Source organism: Lutjanus erythropterus, chromosome 10, assembly GCF_056507025.1.
Source record: "Lutjanus erythropterus isolate fLutEry1 chromosome 10, fLutEry1.hap2, whole genome shotgun sequence".
Taxonomy (NCBI): domain Eukaryota; kingdom Metazoa; phylum Chordata; class Actinopteri; order Lutjaniformes; family Lutjanidae; genus Lutjanus; species Lutjanus erythropterus.
This window is the reverse complement of record NC_139326.1, coordinates 32359106-32379512: the sequence shown is the minus strand read 5'-3', so window position 1 is coordinate 32379512 and position 20407 is coordinate 32359106. Positions and strand designations below refer to the sequence as shown.

Genomic DNA, 20407 nt, shown 5'->3' with positions numbered 1-20407 from the left:
ATTTTTACTCTAATTACCATGAAAAGGTTACAGTGATGATGTCAGAGAAGGAAGTATTTCAACAACATGTTTCCTTGAACTCTGATGCCATTTTATGATTAATACAGCAAATATATTATATATTTTTCCTTTAAGATAAGAGCATGTGAGACGCAGGAAAATGTTCTTGCATGAGGCCCATTATATCTTGTCTACAAATACTTACAGAATAGCTCCTCAAGCTGCACTGACAAAACTGGCTCTTCACAAAACATGTTTCATTAAAAGTCCTGGAAATACTTTACATAATATTCTCCATGCTTGCGATGCTTTGAGGTTTAGGCAGTTTAACACATAGTACCTCTAGGCCCTTGGCTGCAAAGCTGACGTGAGAACTTTAATGTAAATAATTCAGCAAAGGTGGGTGAGAACTCGTGGCACTGGATTAAGGAGGCTGCGCTCGTAAAAGCTGCTCTCAATCCATTTCCGAATTGTCACGGGGCCTTCTAAGAGGCAAAACAAACCCACCTTAATCTCTGCTAATCATACTTAAGCATGAATGTTTCATGTGGAAATGCCTGGTTACAATTTAGAGGCTTTTTCCTCATTCCTGGGGTAACCCTGTTAAAATCCAGAAATCCTTTTGGCCACAACAAAGACGAAATGTGATGTAGAGACATCAGATGCGGTGCAGTGCACACAGCATGTAAGTAGGAGGAAGCAGAATCCCACATTATAGACACCGTGTTTGTTGACTACATGAAACGCTGCAGATAATGAATTCAGGCTGCCAAATTTCAAGATGTGCCAAAAGATAAAGCTGTTATAAACAAGGAAAAAAACAACAACGATAACATCAGTGATTGGTTGTGATTAACATCAGCCTTCTTACTTGTGTCTCAGAAATTCAAATTACAAGCCTGATGTAGGCAATGCCAGGGACCCAACCTAATAATATTATTATTCGAGACGGAGCATAACCCAACGGCGGGATGATTACATTTGACTTGCAATGATTTTCCCCCCTGCATGAGAAAACAACAGCTTGGAAAAACTAATAGACGTATTCCCCAAAGTAGCTTTGTTGCTCCTGCCTTGCTTTAAATAAATCTCATCACCGCGCTGAAAAATGTTTTGATTTCTCCTGCATTTAGGAAGCGGAGATAAAAGTCCAACCCATCTGTCCCTCAACTTTGCGGGGTGCAGTGCAGCGGAGAGGAGGATTTATCACACGCGGCACAGTAAAGTGCATCTGCATCCGCCACACTGCTCCCACTCGCATCATTATCCTCATCGCCTATCACTTCCCCAGCTGAGCCCCCTTTTGGAAACAGGGGCTGACACATCGACGGCGGGTAAACACCTTTAAAAGGATCTGACGCCCCGTAATGGAAGAAAAAAACACTTCCGTATTGTTCGGGACCCCTGGCACTGTGCTGGGCTTATGGAGGAGTAAGCCATTGTCTGGTGTCACCTAATTGGATCAAGTTTATGCGGAGAACAGATGTGTGTTGCTGGCTGAGGTAAACACTGGACCAGAAGATGCCAGGGCTGAAATTGCTTTGAAAATCGTTTCTGCCTACATAGAACGAGCGAGAAAAATAAAGTATAAAAGAACATTTGTGGCTCAGTCTGAAAAGTAATAAACACTTTCCCTTTGGTGTGGATTCAAAAAGGTCCGCATTTTCTTTTGTTCACGCGAGGGCCGAGCCATACATCTGTGTGAAAGGGAATGTGAGGTACACAGAGCGAGGCAGAGGCAGTTAGCCTGGCAGTGCTCGTGGCACAAGTGATGATCCTTGGCAAAGGGCAAATTATACCTTGGAAAGCGAGTATAGTTATTCTAATTAAGAGCTGGCTCAAGGTGTCATCAGGGTCTGACAGATTTCAGCACTCAGTCTTTCCTTTCTAAGTTTTTTTTGTAAGTACATAACAAAATATGCAACATATGTCTAGTGTTTTTGGACATTTTAATGCATAAGTGTAACAGTGTATGTATATTACTACGTGCGTGAGTGCGTGCATGATCAGTGGACCTTAATTTTGCCCCCAACTAATTTTAAATAATACTGGACTCATCAGCCAAAGTTTTTAATACACATTAATGCCGAAGAACATCTTTGATTCACAATTTTTGAAAAAATATAACATGTCTTGCATTTTGTTGACATTCCAATGCAGAAATGTAGCAGCAGCTTTAAATATATTTGATATACATATTGATGATTATCCTTGTGCTTGCGTGATCCACGGACCTGCATCTCGAATAATCTTGAATACTACTCGGATCGATCAGACTAACTTTTTTGTGCACATTCACGCTGAAGGACCTCTGGAATTCACAATTTCTGAAAAACCTTTTTTATGACCTTTATGCCTTTATGTTTTTATGGCTGGAAGGCATTATGCTTTCAGGTCATCCCATTGTTGTGAACACGATATCTCAAGAATGCCTTGAGGGAATTTTTTCAAACTTGGTTCATGGATCCACTTGGACTCAAGGATGAACTGATAGAATGAGCGAGAAAAATACAGTATTAAAGAACATTTGTGGCTCAGTCTGAAAAGCAATAAACACTTTCCCTTTGGTGTGAATCTAAAAAGGTCTGCATTTTCTTTTGTTCGTCGGAGGGCCGAGCCGTACATCTGTGCAAAAGGGAACGTGTGATACACAGAGCGAGGCTGAGGCAGTTAGCCTGGCAGTGCTCATGCCACGAGTGATGATCCTTGGCAAAGGACAAATTATACCTTGGAAAGCGAGTATAGCTGATCTAATTAAGAGCTGGCTGAAGGTGTCATCAGGGTCTGACAGATTTCAGCCCTGAGTCTTTTTTGCTTGCAGCGAGCTGCTGCAAAAGTGAGAAACATCGGCATAAACAAAGTGAGATGAAGGGAGACACGGAGAGACAAGGAAGCACTATTTCCAATCAAGCATCTGCCTCCCCTCCGACACAGCTCGATTTAACCTTGAAGAGTAATGAGATCTGACTTGCTTAAATGTTAGCATTCTTAAATCATCAGGAAGTGCCTCCAAGGAGCCGATAATCACTGTGCCAAATTGCTGCGCTCGCTAATTTCATTTCTCCCTAGCATTTGCTTGCAGTTAGTGTCGATTATTCAAGAACAGGCATTTAATGCTGCCAGGTCCCAGGGGTGTTACATTAAAATGTAATAACTTGCAACATAAATGAAAACAAAAACCATTACTTTCTTCCCCCCGCAAATTTCCTCCCTCCTTCCCTTTTCCTCCACCACCTCTCTCCCTTCCTCCCTCCTCAATCTCTCTCCACTCCCTCCCTCCATGGTGGGAGTTCGAATCTAATTCTCAGCCCATCTGGCAGGCGTAATGAAGGCGGGCCGGGCTTGTGGTGCCCTGCTGCCATGGCTCGGTGGAGCAGGAGGCTAGCTGGCAGATTGGGCCGGGATGAGTGGAGGGGAGTCGGGGAACCTGCTGAGTGAGTAAGCCGGCCCAGTTAATCTCCCATGTGCCCCGGTGTGATCGGGGCCAAGGCCAACCACACACTGAGGGCACAGCGGATGGGGTCTGGAGTGTGGATTGTCGTGGGCAGAAGACTGGTGGGTGAGTCTGGCGTTCATTTACATTTCCTGGCATTTAGCTGACTCTTCTATCCGAAACAGCTTCCAATGAGTGAAACAGTAAAATAACCTTCACTTTGAAGACCGCCGACAGCATAAACCTTCACCAGTCAGTGAGAGGGTCACAGCTACAACACCAACTTGGCCTGTAGTGTCTTCAAAGGATGTTTTCTATCATAAACCGACCCAGCAGCCAAACGAGACAAAAAAGAGTGAATCACCTGAAAGAACTGCATGTAGGTTAACACTAAAAAAATCAAATATATAACACACATTCCTCATTAACACTTTGATCCACAGCTTCCGTTAGATATATGCACTGGTACAGAGAGTGTAAATGATATCTTCACTAGTGCAGTCCAACTTTGGCAAACATACTGTATGTCGGAGGAGACACATTGTAAAAGAGGTAGATTCAACCTCAACAGGTGCAGCCTCAGAGGAAACAAAAGATAAATAGTGTCTTAGTACCATCTGGCACAGACAGAAGTGCATAAGGATTTACATATGGTCAAACATGGCAAATAACAACTGTGAGGTAGAGCTACACAGCACATTTAAAGGGATAAAGATGTGTATCTTTTTTTTTAACATATCCAGTTGCAAAGAATACTCACATTTTTGTTTGTTTTTAATATGTAACATTTCCAAATTAAAATGTTTAAAGATGTGTACAACATGTTATATATTTTGTTGAGTTGTGCACCTACATTATCTCAAATATTTTCAACAATGCTCAAAACCTAAAGAAATCCAGTATTTATTCAAGGTAACGGTTTGTTTACTGCAAGCCGTTGCTAGCTAGTTGCTAGGAGCATGTCTAGATGAGAACCCTGGATATGTGAAACTCTTGAGAGATTTCTATGCGTTCTTTCTTCATATTGTACAACCAAATGATGTTTTATAATGTAACAATGCTGATAAGATTTGCTGAGGTTTAGGGACAAAAAGACTTGGTCAGGGTTATGGAAAGATCATGGTTTGGTTTAAAATGATCACTCGTGAGATCTTCCACGTGTCTGGGTTTACCTTCTTGACACAACATGTTGCCAGTTACTCTAACCTCAAGGTAAACAGGATATGGCATATATATCAGAAAGTGAAGAAGGAAGTTGGAGCATGTGACTAAATGAAACGTGATTAAAACTTTGTTTAAAAGTGAATATAACAACTACCATGATCCCATGCCACTTCACAACATCACAACACTAAATCTAAAGGCAGAATTTACATATTGTGGTTTACACACAGATTTATTTTTATATGTGTTGCTTTCACTTTGTGTAAAAGGAATTTGTAGTTCTATAAAACTGCTGCCATTCTGTTAAAAATACGTTGTCCTATATTTCCACTGTATCCCACAGGATGGCTAAAACTATTGGGAGAGCGCCCCTGCTAGACTCTGGAAAGCCCATGCAATTATGATTAAGCTCCTTTATCTAAACACAAACTCCTCTCCGATCGCTGAGATCTGTCTGCCGTGTGTGAAGGCACGTAGGGGGGAAGTGGCAAGGCAGCCAAAACCATGGTGAGAGACCTGCAGTTGCAAACACCGGCCTGCGTGTGAATGTGTATACCAACACCGTAAAAACAAAGCAGTTGAGACAAACCAACTTTTCTTCTTTAGATAAACTAAACAAAAACTGTTGAGTAAACTAATTGAGTAAACTAATTGAAATGAAAGTGAATAATGGTTAATAATTTCATACTGTCAACTGCAACCATTTAATTTTCAAGCGCCAAATAATGACAAATCAGGTTCAAAGAAAAGACAGTTATCTCAACAGAAGATTATAGGTTGGCAAAACTTTGTTTACTTTATTTCAAAACTTAATTCAAACAAGTTGCTATGACGTAAAGCATACACCCAAATGTTAGTTGAAGGCATTACAGGAAACCTGTACCTGTTGGGCGCCTCTATTTGCCTAAAAGGCCAAACCACAGCATAGGCAGGGTTACCACAGAAGCACGGCAGCCCAAACTGAAAGCTTGTGAGGCATGCGAGGGAGGGAAAGAGAAAGAACAAAAATCAGATAGGCGGACAAAAAAAAAAAAAAAAAAACTCATCTACAACAACATAGCAGGAAGCTGGGCTGACAAAAACAGCAGGTTTCCCTAAGCTGTGCTCTGGCCTCTGGAGAAACCACAACACTGTCATTAACAGTTACTCTCCTCATAAACACACCAGCATCAGCTGGAGGTATAATTGCCCCTGCTTCTCCTGTAATCTTATACCTTACCTGCTGTTACTGTCAGACACCTTCTCCACTGAGAGAGACAGAGAGACAGCGAGAGACAGAGACATGGGGGGGAGGAAGAAGGGGTTGTTGTGCGTGTGTGTGTGTCTGTGTGGTGAAGTTGGAGGCAGGGTAGGTGTTACTTGTGTACTGTCAGATACAAGGTAAGGGAAGTAAAAAGAGAAGTGTAGAGAGAGAAAGGAAAAGGAGAAAACACATGCCAGAAAATCAAATGAGTGTATGTTGCTCAGTGAAATCCCAGGAGCAAGGCTCAGGGGCTCCGATGGAGGGAAATCGTGTTCTTTTCGTTGAGTGATTAGAAGACGAGTGGCAGAACATGACCTACTTAGTAGAACTTTTTTTTTGTACAGGTTTTTGGAAAAAAGGTACTCATGCGGGTAGAGTTTGAGAGGTGGGTGGGGGCTTTAACCCTAATAGATTCATAGAAACATTAAAGATAGGAGGAATAATTGCCAGGGGGTGTTTGTGAATATGGAATAAAGTCTCTTCATCTCATGACCTCTCAAACTCAAACAAGGGCTCGCAGTCATCCTGTGTGCTCCAGCTCTGCAGCCAAAAAAGCACAGATGGATGCGTTTGATCCTACAGATATGCAAGGTTAAAATGCAAAACAAAATATGAATTAAACATCATTTGACACCCTCTAAAGGCTACAAGAGGAGGCTTTGGTACCTTTAAAATTAGCCCAGAAAGTGTGGTGGGAGGTGTGAATGTTGCGAGAGCCGGAAATGAGAAGAGAGAGAGAGAGAAAAAAAAAGGATGAGAAACCTGCTTTCTCAAAAATCTGTGACTGAAAATGGCAAAGCGTCTTTCGTTTCTCTGCCCTATTACAAACCCATACTGGAAATCCACCGAGGCCATGAAAAAGGAACACTTTAGCTTTGCTGTAGAAATGGGCCTGCCTCTGGCTCCTCTTAATTTCAGGCTTTGTTTGTGCGACGTCGGGGAGCTCTTGTGGGTTTGCGGGAGACCCGCAGGCCTTTTGTCTCATCAGTAGAGGTGGTTTCTGCCTGGTGCCTGAAGCGATCTGTCGGCGCACGCCTTTTGTTCTACCTCTCCATACGAGATTTGGTCACAGGTCGCGGATTACAGGCAACACAGCCGTCACAGGTACACCGCTGTTTGTTTCCCCTACAACAACTGTTAGCACACAAGAGAGAGGCGGACACTGTATCCCCATATCAGTCAGAGAGAGCGTAAGGTGTGTTATGATGAAGAAAGAGTGAAGAACAACCAAGACATGTGCTGGGACATGAAAAGTCTTGCAAAATATGCTCTTTGAGTGGTGGACTGCCATCTGAAGGGCAGAGGCAAAAAATTAAAATGGGCCCTAGCTGTATGCGGTGGGCACCCTGGTTAAGATTAAATCTGTTTTATTAAGTGACTTAAAGTACAACTACAATACCACTGCAATAAAAAAACACACAGGTACAATTAACTGTTAAACCATCTACAAATATGCAGAGGCCAAATAATTTTCTAGCGTATAGTGCAGCCAATGTCGCATTTCATTGTATTTTATCCACTGGAAGGACACCTTAGATAGCAGTTCATCATGTTTTGTCCATTGAAGGGCACCCTAAAAGACGTTTTACCACGTTTTGTCCACCGAAGGGCACTTTATCCTGTTTTATCCACTGGAAGGATTTAAAAAACACTAAACACAAAACACTTTATCATGTTTTGTCCACTGAAAGGGAACCCCATAAGCCACTTCACCACATTTTGTCCACTGAAGGGCACCCTCGAGGGCACTTTATCACATTTTATCCACTGGAAGGACTTTTTTCATTAGGCTCTGCCCAAACTAAAATGGCTTCCTTGGGGGACATTGGCAATGCTGCAACGCCTGCTTCTTTAAATGACACAGACTAATATTACACTTGTGGCGCTGAATTAATAAGCTGCAGCATGATAAATCTCTATGATTTATTATGTTCCCTCCAGTGTATAATCAAGTTGAATGAGAGCGGGAGCGAGAGTCAGACAGAGTGAGAGTGGAAGAGACAGAGACGTAGCTGGGTCTGAATTGAGACACAATAGACGAGGCCCTTCCTCTGCACAGCTGAATGGACAGGCTTACATAGCTTTGAATGAGAAGTGTGAAACAGTCAGCCGTCGAAATCAGTGGGTGTTGTGTGTAGCAGAAGGAAAGCGATTAAAATACCAAAAAGTTCAATGTGCAGCGTGCCGTGAAATATGACATATGGAACTGCCAAAACACAACTAGCAGACGTTCTTTTTACCCCCAAAACGGTCTACTTCTTTTTGGAAGCATGAATTCCCCATAAGGGAGGTTTATGAGAATATGACACCTCTATGGAAGTCTCATCCCACAATCCACAGGAGGCTTTCTCTCCCTCCTGCCTGCTTCTGGTGGGCTGCCATCATATTCATTCCCCGTTCCCAGATAGATGTTTGTAATTGGAGCTCTAATTTATGATCGGGCCTTGGTGCAGGATAATGATATGGAGCATTGTAATTTGCTGATGCAAATTGTACGTTATAATGGGGAGCCATAAAAGCCCCAGCAACATCTCGGAGACTTGCCAAACACCCTGAGCGTTCATTACAGCCCTCATTAAAACATCCACGTCGGCATTGGGAGCTCTTACAAATGGAAGGAGCATGTAATTGCTGCTTGATTGTGGTATATGTAACATATGATAAAGTGGAATTACCACTTTATTTGTCTACAGTGTCCGTGAAACTTAATGGGGAGAAAGCCTGCAGTAAACAAATCCTCGGAGCATTATTTGATTGTTACATTATAGGGCTATTTGTTTAAAGTGGGGCAAATGTGAGTTAGGGGACAGTGCATCCAGGACAAACTAAGAGTGATGATTATCAAGGCTGGGCTTAGGGGGATAAAACTAATGCTTTTACCCATGAGAGGCTGTGTTTCATTTGGACTAACTCCAACGTGGGTGATAGCATAGAGCTTCGTCTGGGAATACATTAACTGGATTTAATATAAGAAAAGATCAGTATTGTTCTTTTTCATTACCAGGCACCAAAGTCATCACCATACATTTGCTTTAAGGGTGGTGGAGCGAGATTGAAAAAGGTTAGAATGAGCCTCTGATGAAAAAATATTTTGCGCTAATGCCAATTTGGGCCTTTGGAGTGTAGCTCCTGGCCATTTCCAATCGTTGATCTGAATTCGGTCCTAACGAACAGGGTATGTGGGACGCGGCGAAGCTGAACGTCCCAGCTTTTAAGCAGCCTTAAGAGCAAAGCCAAGTGGCAAAAGCAATTAAGAGTTCATTTGGAACAACTGAACTATGCTGGGGCTGGTTTTGCTGAGGCCCGGTCAACACTAATTCACAGTGTCGCCCTTTTATTCAAATGACCTCTCCCAGAGTCCCCTTTGTGCTGGTGCCGTTCTAATGCACCTCCATTAGAACAAAACCTGAGCTGCATTGCTGAAAATGAAGTTTCCCCCCTCAGCTCTGAATGATAGCAAGGCCTCCACCACCAGAGCTGTGTGTGCTCAGCCACTGGAAAGGGATTTTCAACCGTGCCATTCAGCCGGGCCCCCAGAAGCCTGCAGCCTTTATCTGCACAACCGTTGATTGATGTGTTGTGGGCCCTGCTGTGGTTAACAGCAATTTTTATCTGTTGCTAGCGGCAACAGCCCAGGTCCCTGGTGCGCGGAGAGCAGCAGGGCCCAGGATCTGAAGCTGGACCGCACACGGGGATAAACAAATAGGTTTTTCAAGGCGGACAGCCCTCATAGAGAGGCCCCTGACAGGCAGCGCCCCACCCCAAGGCCAGGACAATGTCAGGGCCCCAGCCCACTCCTGCTGGGCGCTTGGTTTCCTTCACTAATTTTCACCATGTGCAGAGCCGGTGGTATGGAGACACCTGCACAGCCCACTGAAAACTAAGTATAAGACAAGAGACAGAGAAGGGCACACAGAGTGATAGACAGAGATACTAAGAAACAGGCAGTTAAGAGATTTATAGTGCAGTATAGTGCAGGAAAAGAAGCTCTGTGTGTAGTGACCAAAAAAATCTGCAAAAATTATTCTAAAGATATAATTTACACTCAATTTCCTTTCAGTCGCTGTGTTTAGCATTTAATCCAGTGAATCTGTGTCGTTTTGTTAAATAAAGCGTGAAGCTTTTAATGACTTCTATTATAATTAAGTGACATAATCCTTGTATTCGATAAAGATCTTGTAAAAGCCTCGTCACTCAGACAGGGAAGTGTATTTGCCACAATGTGGAGGTCGCGAATGCCAAATCAATTAAAACAGGGTTGTTTAAGAATGCACAAATGACTCTGAGACTGCTCTGTTTAGAGTGTAGACTCATTTAGCGTTAAATATGATTATGACAACCCGAGCCGGGAGATGAAGAATGGGTGTGCCTGAGAGCTCCGAGCACTCTCGCTCAACCCAAACACTTGGGCTAAGGTTTTACTCCCTGACACTGCAGAGATAAACCCTCCCAAAACAGACTAGTCAGATTATACTGTCACAGACAAAGCTCTGTGCTTTTATCGTGCGTGAAAACATGAGCTGTAGCTTGGCCTTGGGGTGGTTTTAAAAGATGGGGGGTGGGAGACTGGGGCTCAATCACTTCATCTGAAAGGAAAGGGAGGTGTGTCTTTTTCGCTTAGCTAAAACGTCTCCTCCCCTATACAGTATATCCAGCCCAGGGGTAGCGACAGGATGGGCAGATAGTTGCAGTGAGATTCTTTGACATTTTCCCTGTCTCTTGCAGCCCGTATCTCCCAGGCACAGAGGGGGATGTTGGGTTCTTTATCAAGGAGCCCCTCAGAGAGGAAGATAAATCGCCAGAGCCCAGGCCCATCTCCAATGGAACAACAAGCAGGTAGCAGCGCAGGAAACAAGGGACAGATATTGTCTTCCAAACATAGCAGAGGCTATAATGAAGCCTGCACAAAGCAGACAGGAGAGAGTCGGCCTGATAAACAATTCCATTTCCAGTCTTCCACAGAGAGCAAGATAGTGAGTCTCAGTCCTGCTGCTACATATCGCTGCTGGACTCAACGGTCCAGAGATTAGCCCTCATCCCTGAATGGGGAATGAAGGGCAGGTGGGGAGCATGGGTGGAGGGAAGTGATTTCATGTCTAGTGATGTCATCACCTGGATAAACACATCATGTTTAGATGAATAAGTACTCAAGGTAGTTTGTTGCTCACCTCACCTAGTAAAATGCTGAGACAAAGGATGGATACTAGCATAGAATTTCAATCTATTATGCATTTCTGTATGTTTTATTTATATAAAACATTTAATAATATAATGTTGTCCTGTCTGTCCTGCAGTATAAGCAAGTTCATAACAACATTTGTGTTGTGGCAATAAAAATAACTTAATCAAATCAGAAAGTCACTGCTTACCACCTCTGGTATGATGGCACCATTATGGTAATTCTATTTTTACTGTCAAATAATTAATATTAGACCAACGTCTAATGGACAGCTAACTATAAACTGAATTGAAGGACCAGTGTGGAGGATTTAGTGACATCTAGTGGTGAAGTTGCAGATTACAACAAACTGAATATATGCCTCGCCCTCCCTTTCCTAGTCTGTAACACAGTGATGCCCAAATGGTGTGCCGTAATACACAATTATACAAAAAATTATGAATTAATTTTTAAATTGTTTGCACTAATTTCCCAATACTGAGGTAAATTCTATACCCTAAAAAATATCTTTAATAACCATCCATTGAAGCAGACTCCTGACTGGATATATATGGTTTATTCCAACATAACCAAAACACAATGATTCTTATTTCCAGGTAGTCATACACTAATCAAAACATACATAGGAAAACTATATCTCATTTCTGTCATATTCTGCCCATAGAACTCCCTAAATCCTACACGCTGGGACTTTAATTCTCAGTGGCCAGCTTTTTAGTACACTTACAACTTACTTTAAGGCAAAATGTTTTGCAACTGTTTAACACTAAAATCCTCAAATGTGAGCGTATTGAAATGATCGGCCATGGGCATCTAAATTTTAACATTTTTTCTGCCAGCCTGCAGAAACAAAATATCACTTACACCAGAGGGCTTGCAATCCACTTCATACAACTTAGACGCACTATCAGTCCTTGAAAATTTAGATCATTCAGTAAACAACTTTCTGAGTGTCACTCAGTGATTAAATATTATTGAACTTTTTTACTTTTCTGTCTTTTAATCTTTGTGTTTGTGTTTTTCTTTGTTACTATGCTTTTTTAAACTAAAAGCACTCTGGTCAACCACGGGTTGTTTTTGTACTGTGCCATATAAATAAACTGGTTTGACTTGACTTGTCTTTTAACCAAAAATGAAAGGAAGAAAATGAAATTAGACGAAGTCCAGCAGACTGTTTCTGCAGAATGTGTGCAGATTATGTACTGCATGTATAGCATTTTTTAATGTGAAAGAACACATTTAGTTGAATTAAACCAGTTGACAATGCTGTCTGTATGTTACAGCCAAATTGCTTTAACACAGTATAAAAGGTATCTGCTGTGTCCAAAACACTCTGGTGGCTCCAAGTTCCCTTTTTTCATGAGACTGTTTTCTGCACTAAAGCCCAGAAAACTTCCTTTACATTCTTGTGTAAACCATTCAAATGAGGCCATTTAGGCCTGGCAGGCAACATAAGAGGAGAGGCATATGGAAGCATAAACAAGATGAGGCGTTATCTCCCATAGACGTAGAAAACAAACTGTCAGGAGAGATTGCCTTTTTTACCTCTTAGTGCCTTGTGACAGATAACCAGCCCCCATCCACCAGCTTGATTTTTGGAGTGTTTGCGGAGAGGAAGAGCAGTAGATGGCAATCAGTGCCAGGGGCCAACCAGCAGATAGTCCCATCCGTGCTATTGGTGGCCCGTAGCGCTGCCTGTGCCTGTGCGCCAGCCTCGCTGACCCTCCCACCCCGCCTTCCCACCTCACAACCAGCCCTCCACCCACATACTCAGCCTTTCTCTTCCTCTTCCTCCAGCCATAACGCTTTATTCAGCCCCTGGCCTTCTCCTCATCGTCCTCCTCCTCCTCCTCTCATACCCACTCACGCTCTGCCTGGCAGTTCCCTGGAGCCCCCCCAACCCCCACACCCCCGACCCCACACCCCATGCCTCCCCCCTTCGAAACCATCATACTGTAAAGCCTGGAGCACTCACAGATAAGGAGACCCCAGAAATCAAGCGGGCCCAGCAGCTGAGCAGATTGAGAGTCAGAGCTCAGCACCCAGGAGGTGCCCAGAGGCTACAAACGCTGCAGATAGCACCATCGGATAGCCAGAGAGAGGAGTCAGACAACGTAAAACTTCCTGCCCTCGTTACTGGACTTTCCTTTTGCTCGAACAATGCCCCCGCCCCCACACTACCACCACCACGAGCCCCCTCCACCTCCATCTCTGCCCTTTCTCTGTGAATCCTCCTCCTCTCAGATAAAGAGAAGGCCTCGTTCCCTGCCGACTCAAACTGACAGCTCGAGCCAAAGGGCTCCACAAGCTTTTTTGGAAGGTCTTGTTTGTTTTCATCCATCTGTGAGTATGTGGCCACCGGGGAATAGGAATGTGACATGTTCTATTAAAACAAAATTTAAAAAAAAAAAAGATTGCACAGAGATCAAGGTCTTTTGAAGTTAAGCTTTGTTCAGCGCTTTAACTGTGGTCCTTTGAGGCAGATTAACGATGACAAACCATTTATAGTTGTTTTGTTTGTCGGGATGATTGCTTCCAAGCTGCAATAAGAACTGCCATATGCCACTCATCAGCTAAAAGTAGCACACTTTAAAGAATGTTCCTCTTATGAGTTCCCCTTTAAGCAAAGGACATAAAGGACGACCGCTGTCTCTATTACCCAGAGACAAGACACATCATTGGAACAATGGGAGGGGAAGAGCACAAATTTACGGTTCGAAAACGCACTGGGGCAAGGCAACAGATGCTTTCAAGGGATAAAAATAGTCCTGCTCTGACAATTTGAGAGCTAGCGTAGGTTTGAAAGGATTGGGTTGACGTTTTCCAAGGCATCACTAAATATTCTTCTCTGACACATTTACCTTGAACAACAGTCTACGTGTTCTCACTGAGTCCTATTAATGTACAGCCTGATGTTTCCAACAAATCATAAGACGTGTTTCACTGATATGGATCTTCCTGAAGGTGTGAACGTACATGCATGAGAAGTTGTATTTACTGCGTAGCTATAGAGGCCTTAAAAAGGCTTTTAGGCATATTGTCATATATGCGAGCAAAAGGATCCTCCATTGACAGACACTGGAGGAAGAAATAAAACTGACAGCCAAACTGCTGCACCGGCGACTGGCGCTGATCGATGACATGTTCTAATCTTCGCCCGCTGACTTTTTGTAGACAGAATTATTGATGCTTCTCATGGTTTTATAATGCAGTTTATATGTTGCAGTGCAGGTCAGGATTAAAGGGAAGTTTCTTCACTTTTCATGTGGATGTCCAGTCAGTGTTGATTGGGACAAGGCAACAGATGCTTTCAAGGGATAAAAAATAGTCCCGCTCTGACAATTTGAAAGCTAGCATATGTTTGAATGAATTGGGATGATGTTTTCTAAGTCATCGCTAAATATTCCTCTGGTCCGACAACACTACATCACTGCATCGCTGACTCCTATTAATGTTTCCAACAAATCATAAGATGTGTTTCACTACTCCACTTTGAAGGTGGGGATGTACATGCATTCAGGTGCTAGTGAGGTATTGTGTTTATTACATACACTCTGAGAAATAAGTGCTATTTAGAACCATTAAGGGTTCTTTGGCTTGTCCCATAGGAGAACCCTTTCTTGTTTCTGGTAGAACCTTGTATAAACTCAGAACCCTTTCAGAGTGTTCTACCAAGAACCTAACCTAAAAGGGTTATAACTCTCTGTAAAATGTTCTATATCCAGAATCTTTCCACCTTCTAAGGGTGCTAACAAGAAACTTTTCGAATTCCTTTTCATATTCTACAAAACCCTTTCACATTTCAAGGCTTTCATATAAAATCAATCCAGGGGATCTAAAATTATATTTGAGGGTTTCAAGTATAACCTTCTTGTCCTCCGGGGATTCTACAAAGAACCATACTGTATTCTACAGATTAGACAGATTTTAATAATGCTATAATGACCATTGTACAAATTGAGAAAACATCTTTTAACACCAATGTTGTCAGCAATCCTTCCTTCCTCCTTCCTTGGATAAAAACGGTTCTTACTGCAAGCCATAGTCTTAAAAAGAACCCTTGACGGACCCTTTATTCAAAAAAAGTGTTCTTCAGAAGCAAATCATTCTAGGTAGAACCTCAGCCCTTCAGGAAGAACCCTTTTGGCACCCTTATTTCTAAGAGTGTGGATACTTTAAAGGGCTTTTAGGCATATTGTCTACATGTGAAGAAAAGGATCTTCCATTGACATTCACTGGAGGAAGACATAAAACTCTGACAGCCAAATTGCAGCACCGGCGACCAGCGCTGATCGATGCCAATAAAACGAGGCTCTCTTCGCCAAGGTAGCGCAGGACACCTTCCCGCAATTTAATCAGTCAGTCAGCCAGAATTAATGTTCCTAATATCATGATTTCTCCATTACTCTATTTAACATAATTAAAATGTCGAGCGCCGGGGCCATAAAGCGGGTCGTTGGAGATTGTAATTCTGCCGTAAAGCTATGAAGCATGAAAATGCCACTTACCGAGTAGCCACGGCCTGACAGCGAGTGAGTGGAACTCTGTAGGGAGAGAGAGGAGAACAGGGATGACCTTTAAGGAGCGTTTCACTCGCTGACACAGACATGATGAAGCAGCGCCGCTTTAATATCAATATTCACGTTAACCTTTTACCCGCCCCATCATGTACCCCACGCCTGCACACATCACTCCCATACATCCTGGCCTCCGTCGTGGTGGTAGCTGAGCAGCACCCGCTCTAAAAACAATCACTCATGTCCTGCTGGGAAACTTAATTGTTATCAGTTGTCACAGAAATAGTGGAAACGCAGTGGAAAACCTTAATTTTACCATAACCTTAACCACAATAACCTTAACATATTAAACACGTTTTTTTGTGCGATTTTTGGATACATAGGTTATTTTATGAGGCGACTTCGTGGTTAATGGCATGTTGTTATTTTTTGTCAGCTAATCTTGGTGTGTGTAAAGGGAAAATTCTACAGTTTTCATGTGGATGTCCAGTCAGTGTTGATGGCAAATGTAGTTAAACTGAAGCATTAAATTCCACAGCGCAGGTCTCCGAGGCAAAATCTGTTGTTCTTCCTGCATCCAGTGATGTCACAGTGATGTCATTGGATGCAAAGAAGAACTACAGGTTATTTCAGCTTGGGTTTTTATATCCTGCTTTTGGGTTACCAGAGCTATATTTTGGCCCACAAAGTAACCGCTCTAGGCTTGGCTTGAGAGCACCAGCTTGCCCGAAATGCATTCTGGTACATGTAGGCACTGCTGCACGGCTCAGTAAGGAGGAAAACTCAGCTTTCTCAGTCAACATAGCACACACTGAGGAATATATTGTCTCAGTTGACTATATTTACCATCAAAACTGAATGGACATTCACATTAAAAGTGACAAATTTGATTTTGTCACTATATATTTGTTTGAATTACTTGCCTCTGTTCCTTCAAGAGAGCCATCTGACACATGGGAGTGAAACCAGCGTCTTGCATCAGTAGATAAAATGACAAAACACACCTTGCTATAGGCCTGTGTGTTGTTTTGAGAGTGAGTAACAGGTCAGGTACCCTGCTAGCCAAAGGTGTTGAGTTCTCTTTTAATTCTTATAGACTAATATTTGCTTTGCTCAAAACAAACAGCATTCACTAAAAGGAGCACAAATAGGTATTTTTTTAGATAACAAGGTAAATATTTCATGTATATAATCTGCAAATAAAAATAATTGTTTCCAAAATGCTTTATACCCTTTACACGCAGGGCTGCCCCCTAATGGTTAAAACTAAACTAAATTGTTTGCCAGTGAGAAGAGTATTAATTGACCAGGTCCAGGGTATTGTTCCAACAAGGACTTTTTCTCTTATAAAACTGTAGTCACTGGTGTACTGATGCTAACTGTGCTATAGCAGCCATTAGCTAGATAGCTCAGTTAGCGGGCCTATTAGACTGGGATGCAGAATCTTAGACCGACCGAAGCCAGTTTCACGACTAGGAATACAACACCAACAACACGTGTTTTAAAAAACAAGAAAAAAAAAAAAAAACAAGAAAAAAAGTTGAGGTGGAAGACGAGGTGGATTCAGGCCGTGAAGTGGTTGAGGAACGAGGTTGTAACTTAGTGAGGTGATTCGTAAGTATGCCTTATGCCCCACAAAATGCCCTGCAGCCACAGTGGCCTTGATGCCCTGCCGGCACAGTTGATTTGGGGATTAATGTTAACAAACATCCATCAGTCACCCATTTCAAATAAAATTATCCTCAACCATTAAGTTAAAATCATTATTTCTGTGGACCTTTCTTTTTATTTGATGGTCTTGCTGCCCTCAGAAAAATTGACAACACCAAAGGTTTGTTTTGTTAAGTCTAAAGTTAATTATTCCAGAGTTTGTGAACAAGGTTACACTGTGTTAAAATAAGTTAACTAAATATTCAGCCTCCTTGCTGATTATTCCAACACAGCATGCCCTAATAAATTAAATTAAAACCATAAATATGCAACAACTAGTCGACTACTGGCTTGAACTGACAACTACTAGTTGACTAGGAAAATCTTTAGTTGGGGGCAACCCTAAAAGAAGACATTATGTAATGTTCATCATTAAATATTTAGTATTAAAACAATACAAACTTTAAAAAAAATGTAACTTTGTGTGTCCTTTAGATGCTGTGTTTCAATGTTGATGTTATTTTTGTTTAAAATGGTGTCTGTAACATTTTGGAACCAAACCAAATGTTCTTTATGTTATGTCAGCCCCTTTTGTACTTAGGATAAATATCTCTCCATGCATTTGGGGAGGCGTTTTGGCCCATCAAACTCCTCCTGTGTTTTCTAATACACTTCTCTAAATGCTGAACAAGAGCAGGATGGAGACAGGAAGAGTAGGGTTTTGTTCTGTTCTCTGGCTCTGTCTGTCAGCGCCCAGCACGAATACCAATCTCCAAATCCCTCCCTCCACTTCCACTTTTCACTTCTTTTATTCCTCTGTCTAGATTGGCAATTTCTCCCCCCCTGGTCTCTGGAGGGGACTTTTCTGCTAGACCAATTTCATCCATAGGTCCACCTTCAATCCAAACGACCTCCCCCACACCTTCGCCGCCGCTGCCTCCCTTGTTTTGCACCCTCCCGAAACCCCTCATCCATTCTCCCACACCTGCTCTAGGCCTCAGCCCTCATCAACGCCTGTGTGCCCCTCTGATTCGCAGGACGGCTCCTGTGGTGACGATTAGGGAGGAGTCCCGCCGCGAACCGGAAAGCAGGCTCTGCGGGAATCAAAAGGCTATTCCCGCTCTGCTCAACCTCTCTGCTCCCTTCACTACTGCGACCAGAGACGAGGAAGAACTGCACAGAAGGCAAAATCTGTGGACACAAAAAGGGCCAAAAGTGTGCTCCAGTGAGAATGTTCTCTGTTGTCTGTGTTGTGAGTGCTTTTAAATATGTGTGCGTGTATGCATGTGTTTGTGTGTGTGTGAGTGCATATGTGCATAGGTGGTGGGAGGCCAAGGCCATTTGGAATTAGCCTTACTATGTAGAGTTCATTCAACTTGGAGCATTCTGAGTAGAAAGAGAGGCTTATTTAAATGATAATGAGGGACAATCCATTGGATTTAGTGCCGGTGAAGGGAGGAAAAGAGGGGAGGGAACGGGGGGGGGGATCCATTAAAACGCCAGCGGTTCATAAGCCATAGGGTCGGCATCCAGCTAAACACTCTCTCTTAAAAGCCATTATACATGGCTCTCAATGGATTTCTGCAGCGCTTAGGACTTCAAAAGGATTTAAGAACCCGCCCCAGAGAGGGAGTGTGGGGGAGGGAAGAGGATGAGTGTGTGTGTGTGTGTGTGTGTGTGTGTGTGTGTGTGTGCGTATGTGCGTGTGTGTGCATTTGTGTGTGGTGGTTATGGTGGTTGGTGGCGAGAGGGATGGGGCGGATGCTGGCGGCATTTAAGGGTTAACTAAACAGCCCCGGAGAAGAGAAATGTTGCTAAATCCGCCCCCTAATCCTCTCCCCATTTCCATGCCCCCTCCTCCACTCTCCTTACAAAAAAAAAAAAAAGAAAGAAAGAAAAAAGAAAAACATGGCGACAAGAGGGGAGGGTCCAGTCCATCTTCTCCCAACCCAGACTATTGATTTTTGTCATCGCGGGGGAGGCCAGGGGGCGGGCCAATCGGAGCTCGTTGGAGCGTGATCAGGAAAAGGGGTGCGAACATGTATGCCCGCGGTGGCAGGAAGATCAGGTAGCTGGGCTGCATGTGGGTGGGTGTGGGTGGATACAGGAGGGTGTTAGAGACCCTGACAGCCCCACAACTGCCGCCCTCTCCTCCGCAGGACACAGATGCAGTGGAACCCCCCCCCACCCCCCCGCCACCTCATATTTCCCTAATCCCTGTGTGGCTTAGTGCCGGGGCCCCGCTGCACTGCAGGCACAATTACCTAGTCAAAATAAACAGATAAAGACCCGACCATGGCAATGAACAAACAGCATCCCCCTGCAATTTTTTTTCAGCCCCCCGCTCCCAAATTGATGCATGACTGTTTTTACAGGCGGGCAGGCGGGCGCGTCCACATGTCGCATTTGTCTCTATTTCCTTTGGCGGTAAGACAAGAGAAATCCATTTTACTCGTTGCAGACGCGGCATCATTAGTTAAGAGCTCTTAAAGCCGGGGAGCCACTTTGATGTGGTGGAGCGTGTTTTACGAAAATTAGCGGTGCTCTCAGTGCGGTGGCGGAGATTTCATGGAGCTGAGAAAATAAGAAATATAGGGGAGACTGTGGCATGGCGGTGGTGAGGAATCAGTCCAGGCCTTTACTGAGTGGAACACAACAGCCAGCAGAGAGGGGGAAGGAAACACAGACAGACAGACAGAAAGAAGAAGGTAGGAGAAAGACAGGCAGAGGGAGGGAGATGGAGCGATAGGGATGCCGTGGCTACAACGATCAACGTCTGTGCACCATTTATTTGGCAGCAGATTAGAGAGACATGCCACATCTAACACCGTCGGCGATTACAGCGTGCAATTTTCAACAGTGCACCCCCCATCACCACTCCACCGCCATCCCCGCAACCACCACCGCCACTTCCACCCTCACTCTACCACCCCCCTCATCCATGTTCCCCCCCCTTCCTTCTCTGTGCTTGTCGTATATCCCTGTCAGAGCTGTCAACCGGCTTCGCTCTTTTATCTGACAAGCCCGCCTCTTCCTCCTGACTTTTTCATTAAAAGACAGCCTTTTACACAAATTCAAGAGAAATAGTACGAGGGGAAGAGGGGGGACAGTGCACAAGAGAAACAGAGCAGCGAGGCTTAGAGAGAAAAGAGGATGAAGATGGGAAAAATTAGGCTGGGTGATTTTTTTTTTTTCATCAGGCTAGATTTTCAATTGGAATG

General features: G+C 43.4%; 1 protein-coding gene across 10 annotated transcripts in view; it reads right to left on the bottom strand.

The window, feature by feature from the left end:
* fbrsl1 (fibrosin-like 1) overlaps positions 1-20407 on the bottom strand; it is a 388555-nt gene that overhangs the window by 193240 nt on the left and 174908 nt on the right. For 8 of the 10 annotated variants that reach the window (XM_084729063.1, XM_084729058.1, XM_084729066.1 and 5 more), the window contains exon 4: positions 15528-15563. The exons of the other annotated variants lie outside the window; for them this stretch is intronic. In XM_084729063.1, coding sequence (XP_084585189.1) covers positions 15528-15563 — 36 coding nt within the window. The remainder of the gene's footprint in view (positions 1-15527; positions 15564-20407) is intronic. 10 annotated transcript variants of the gene reach the window in all.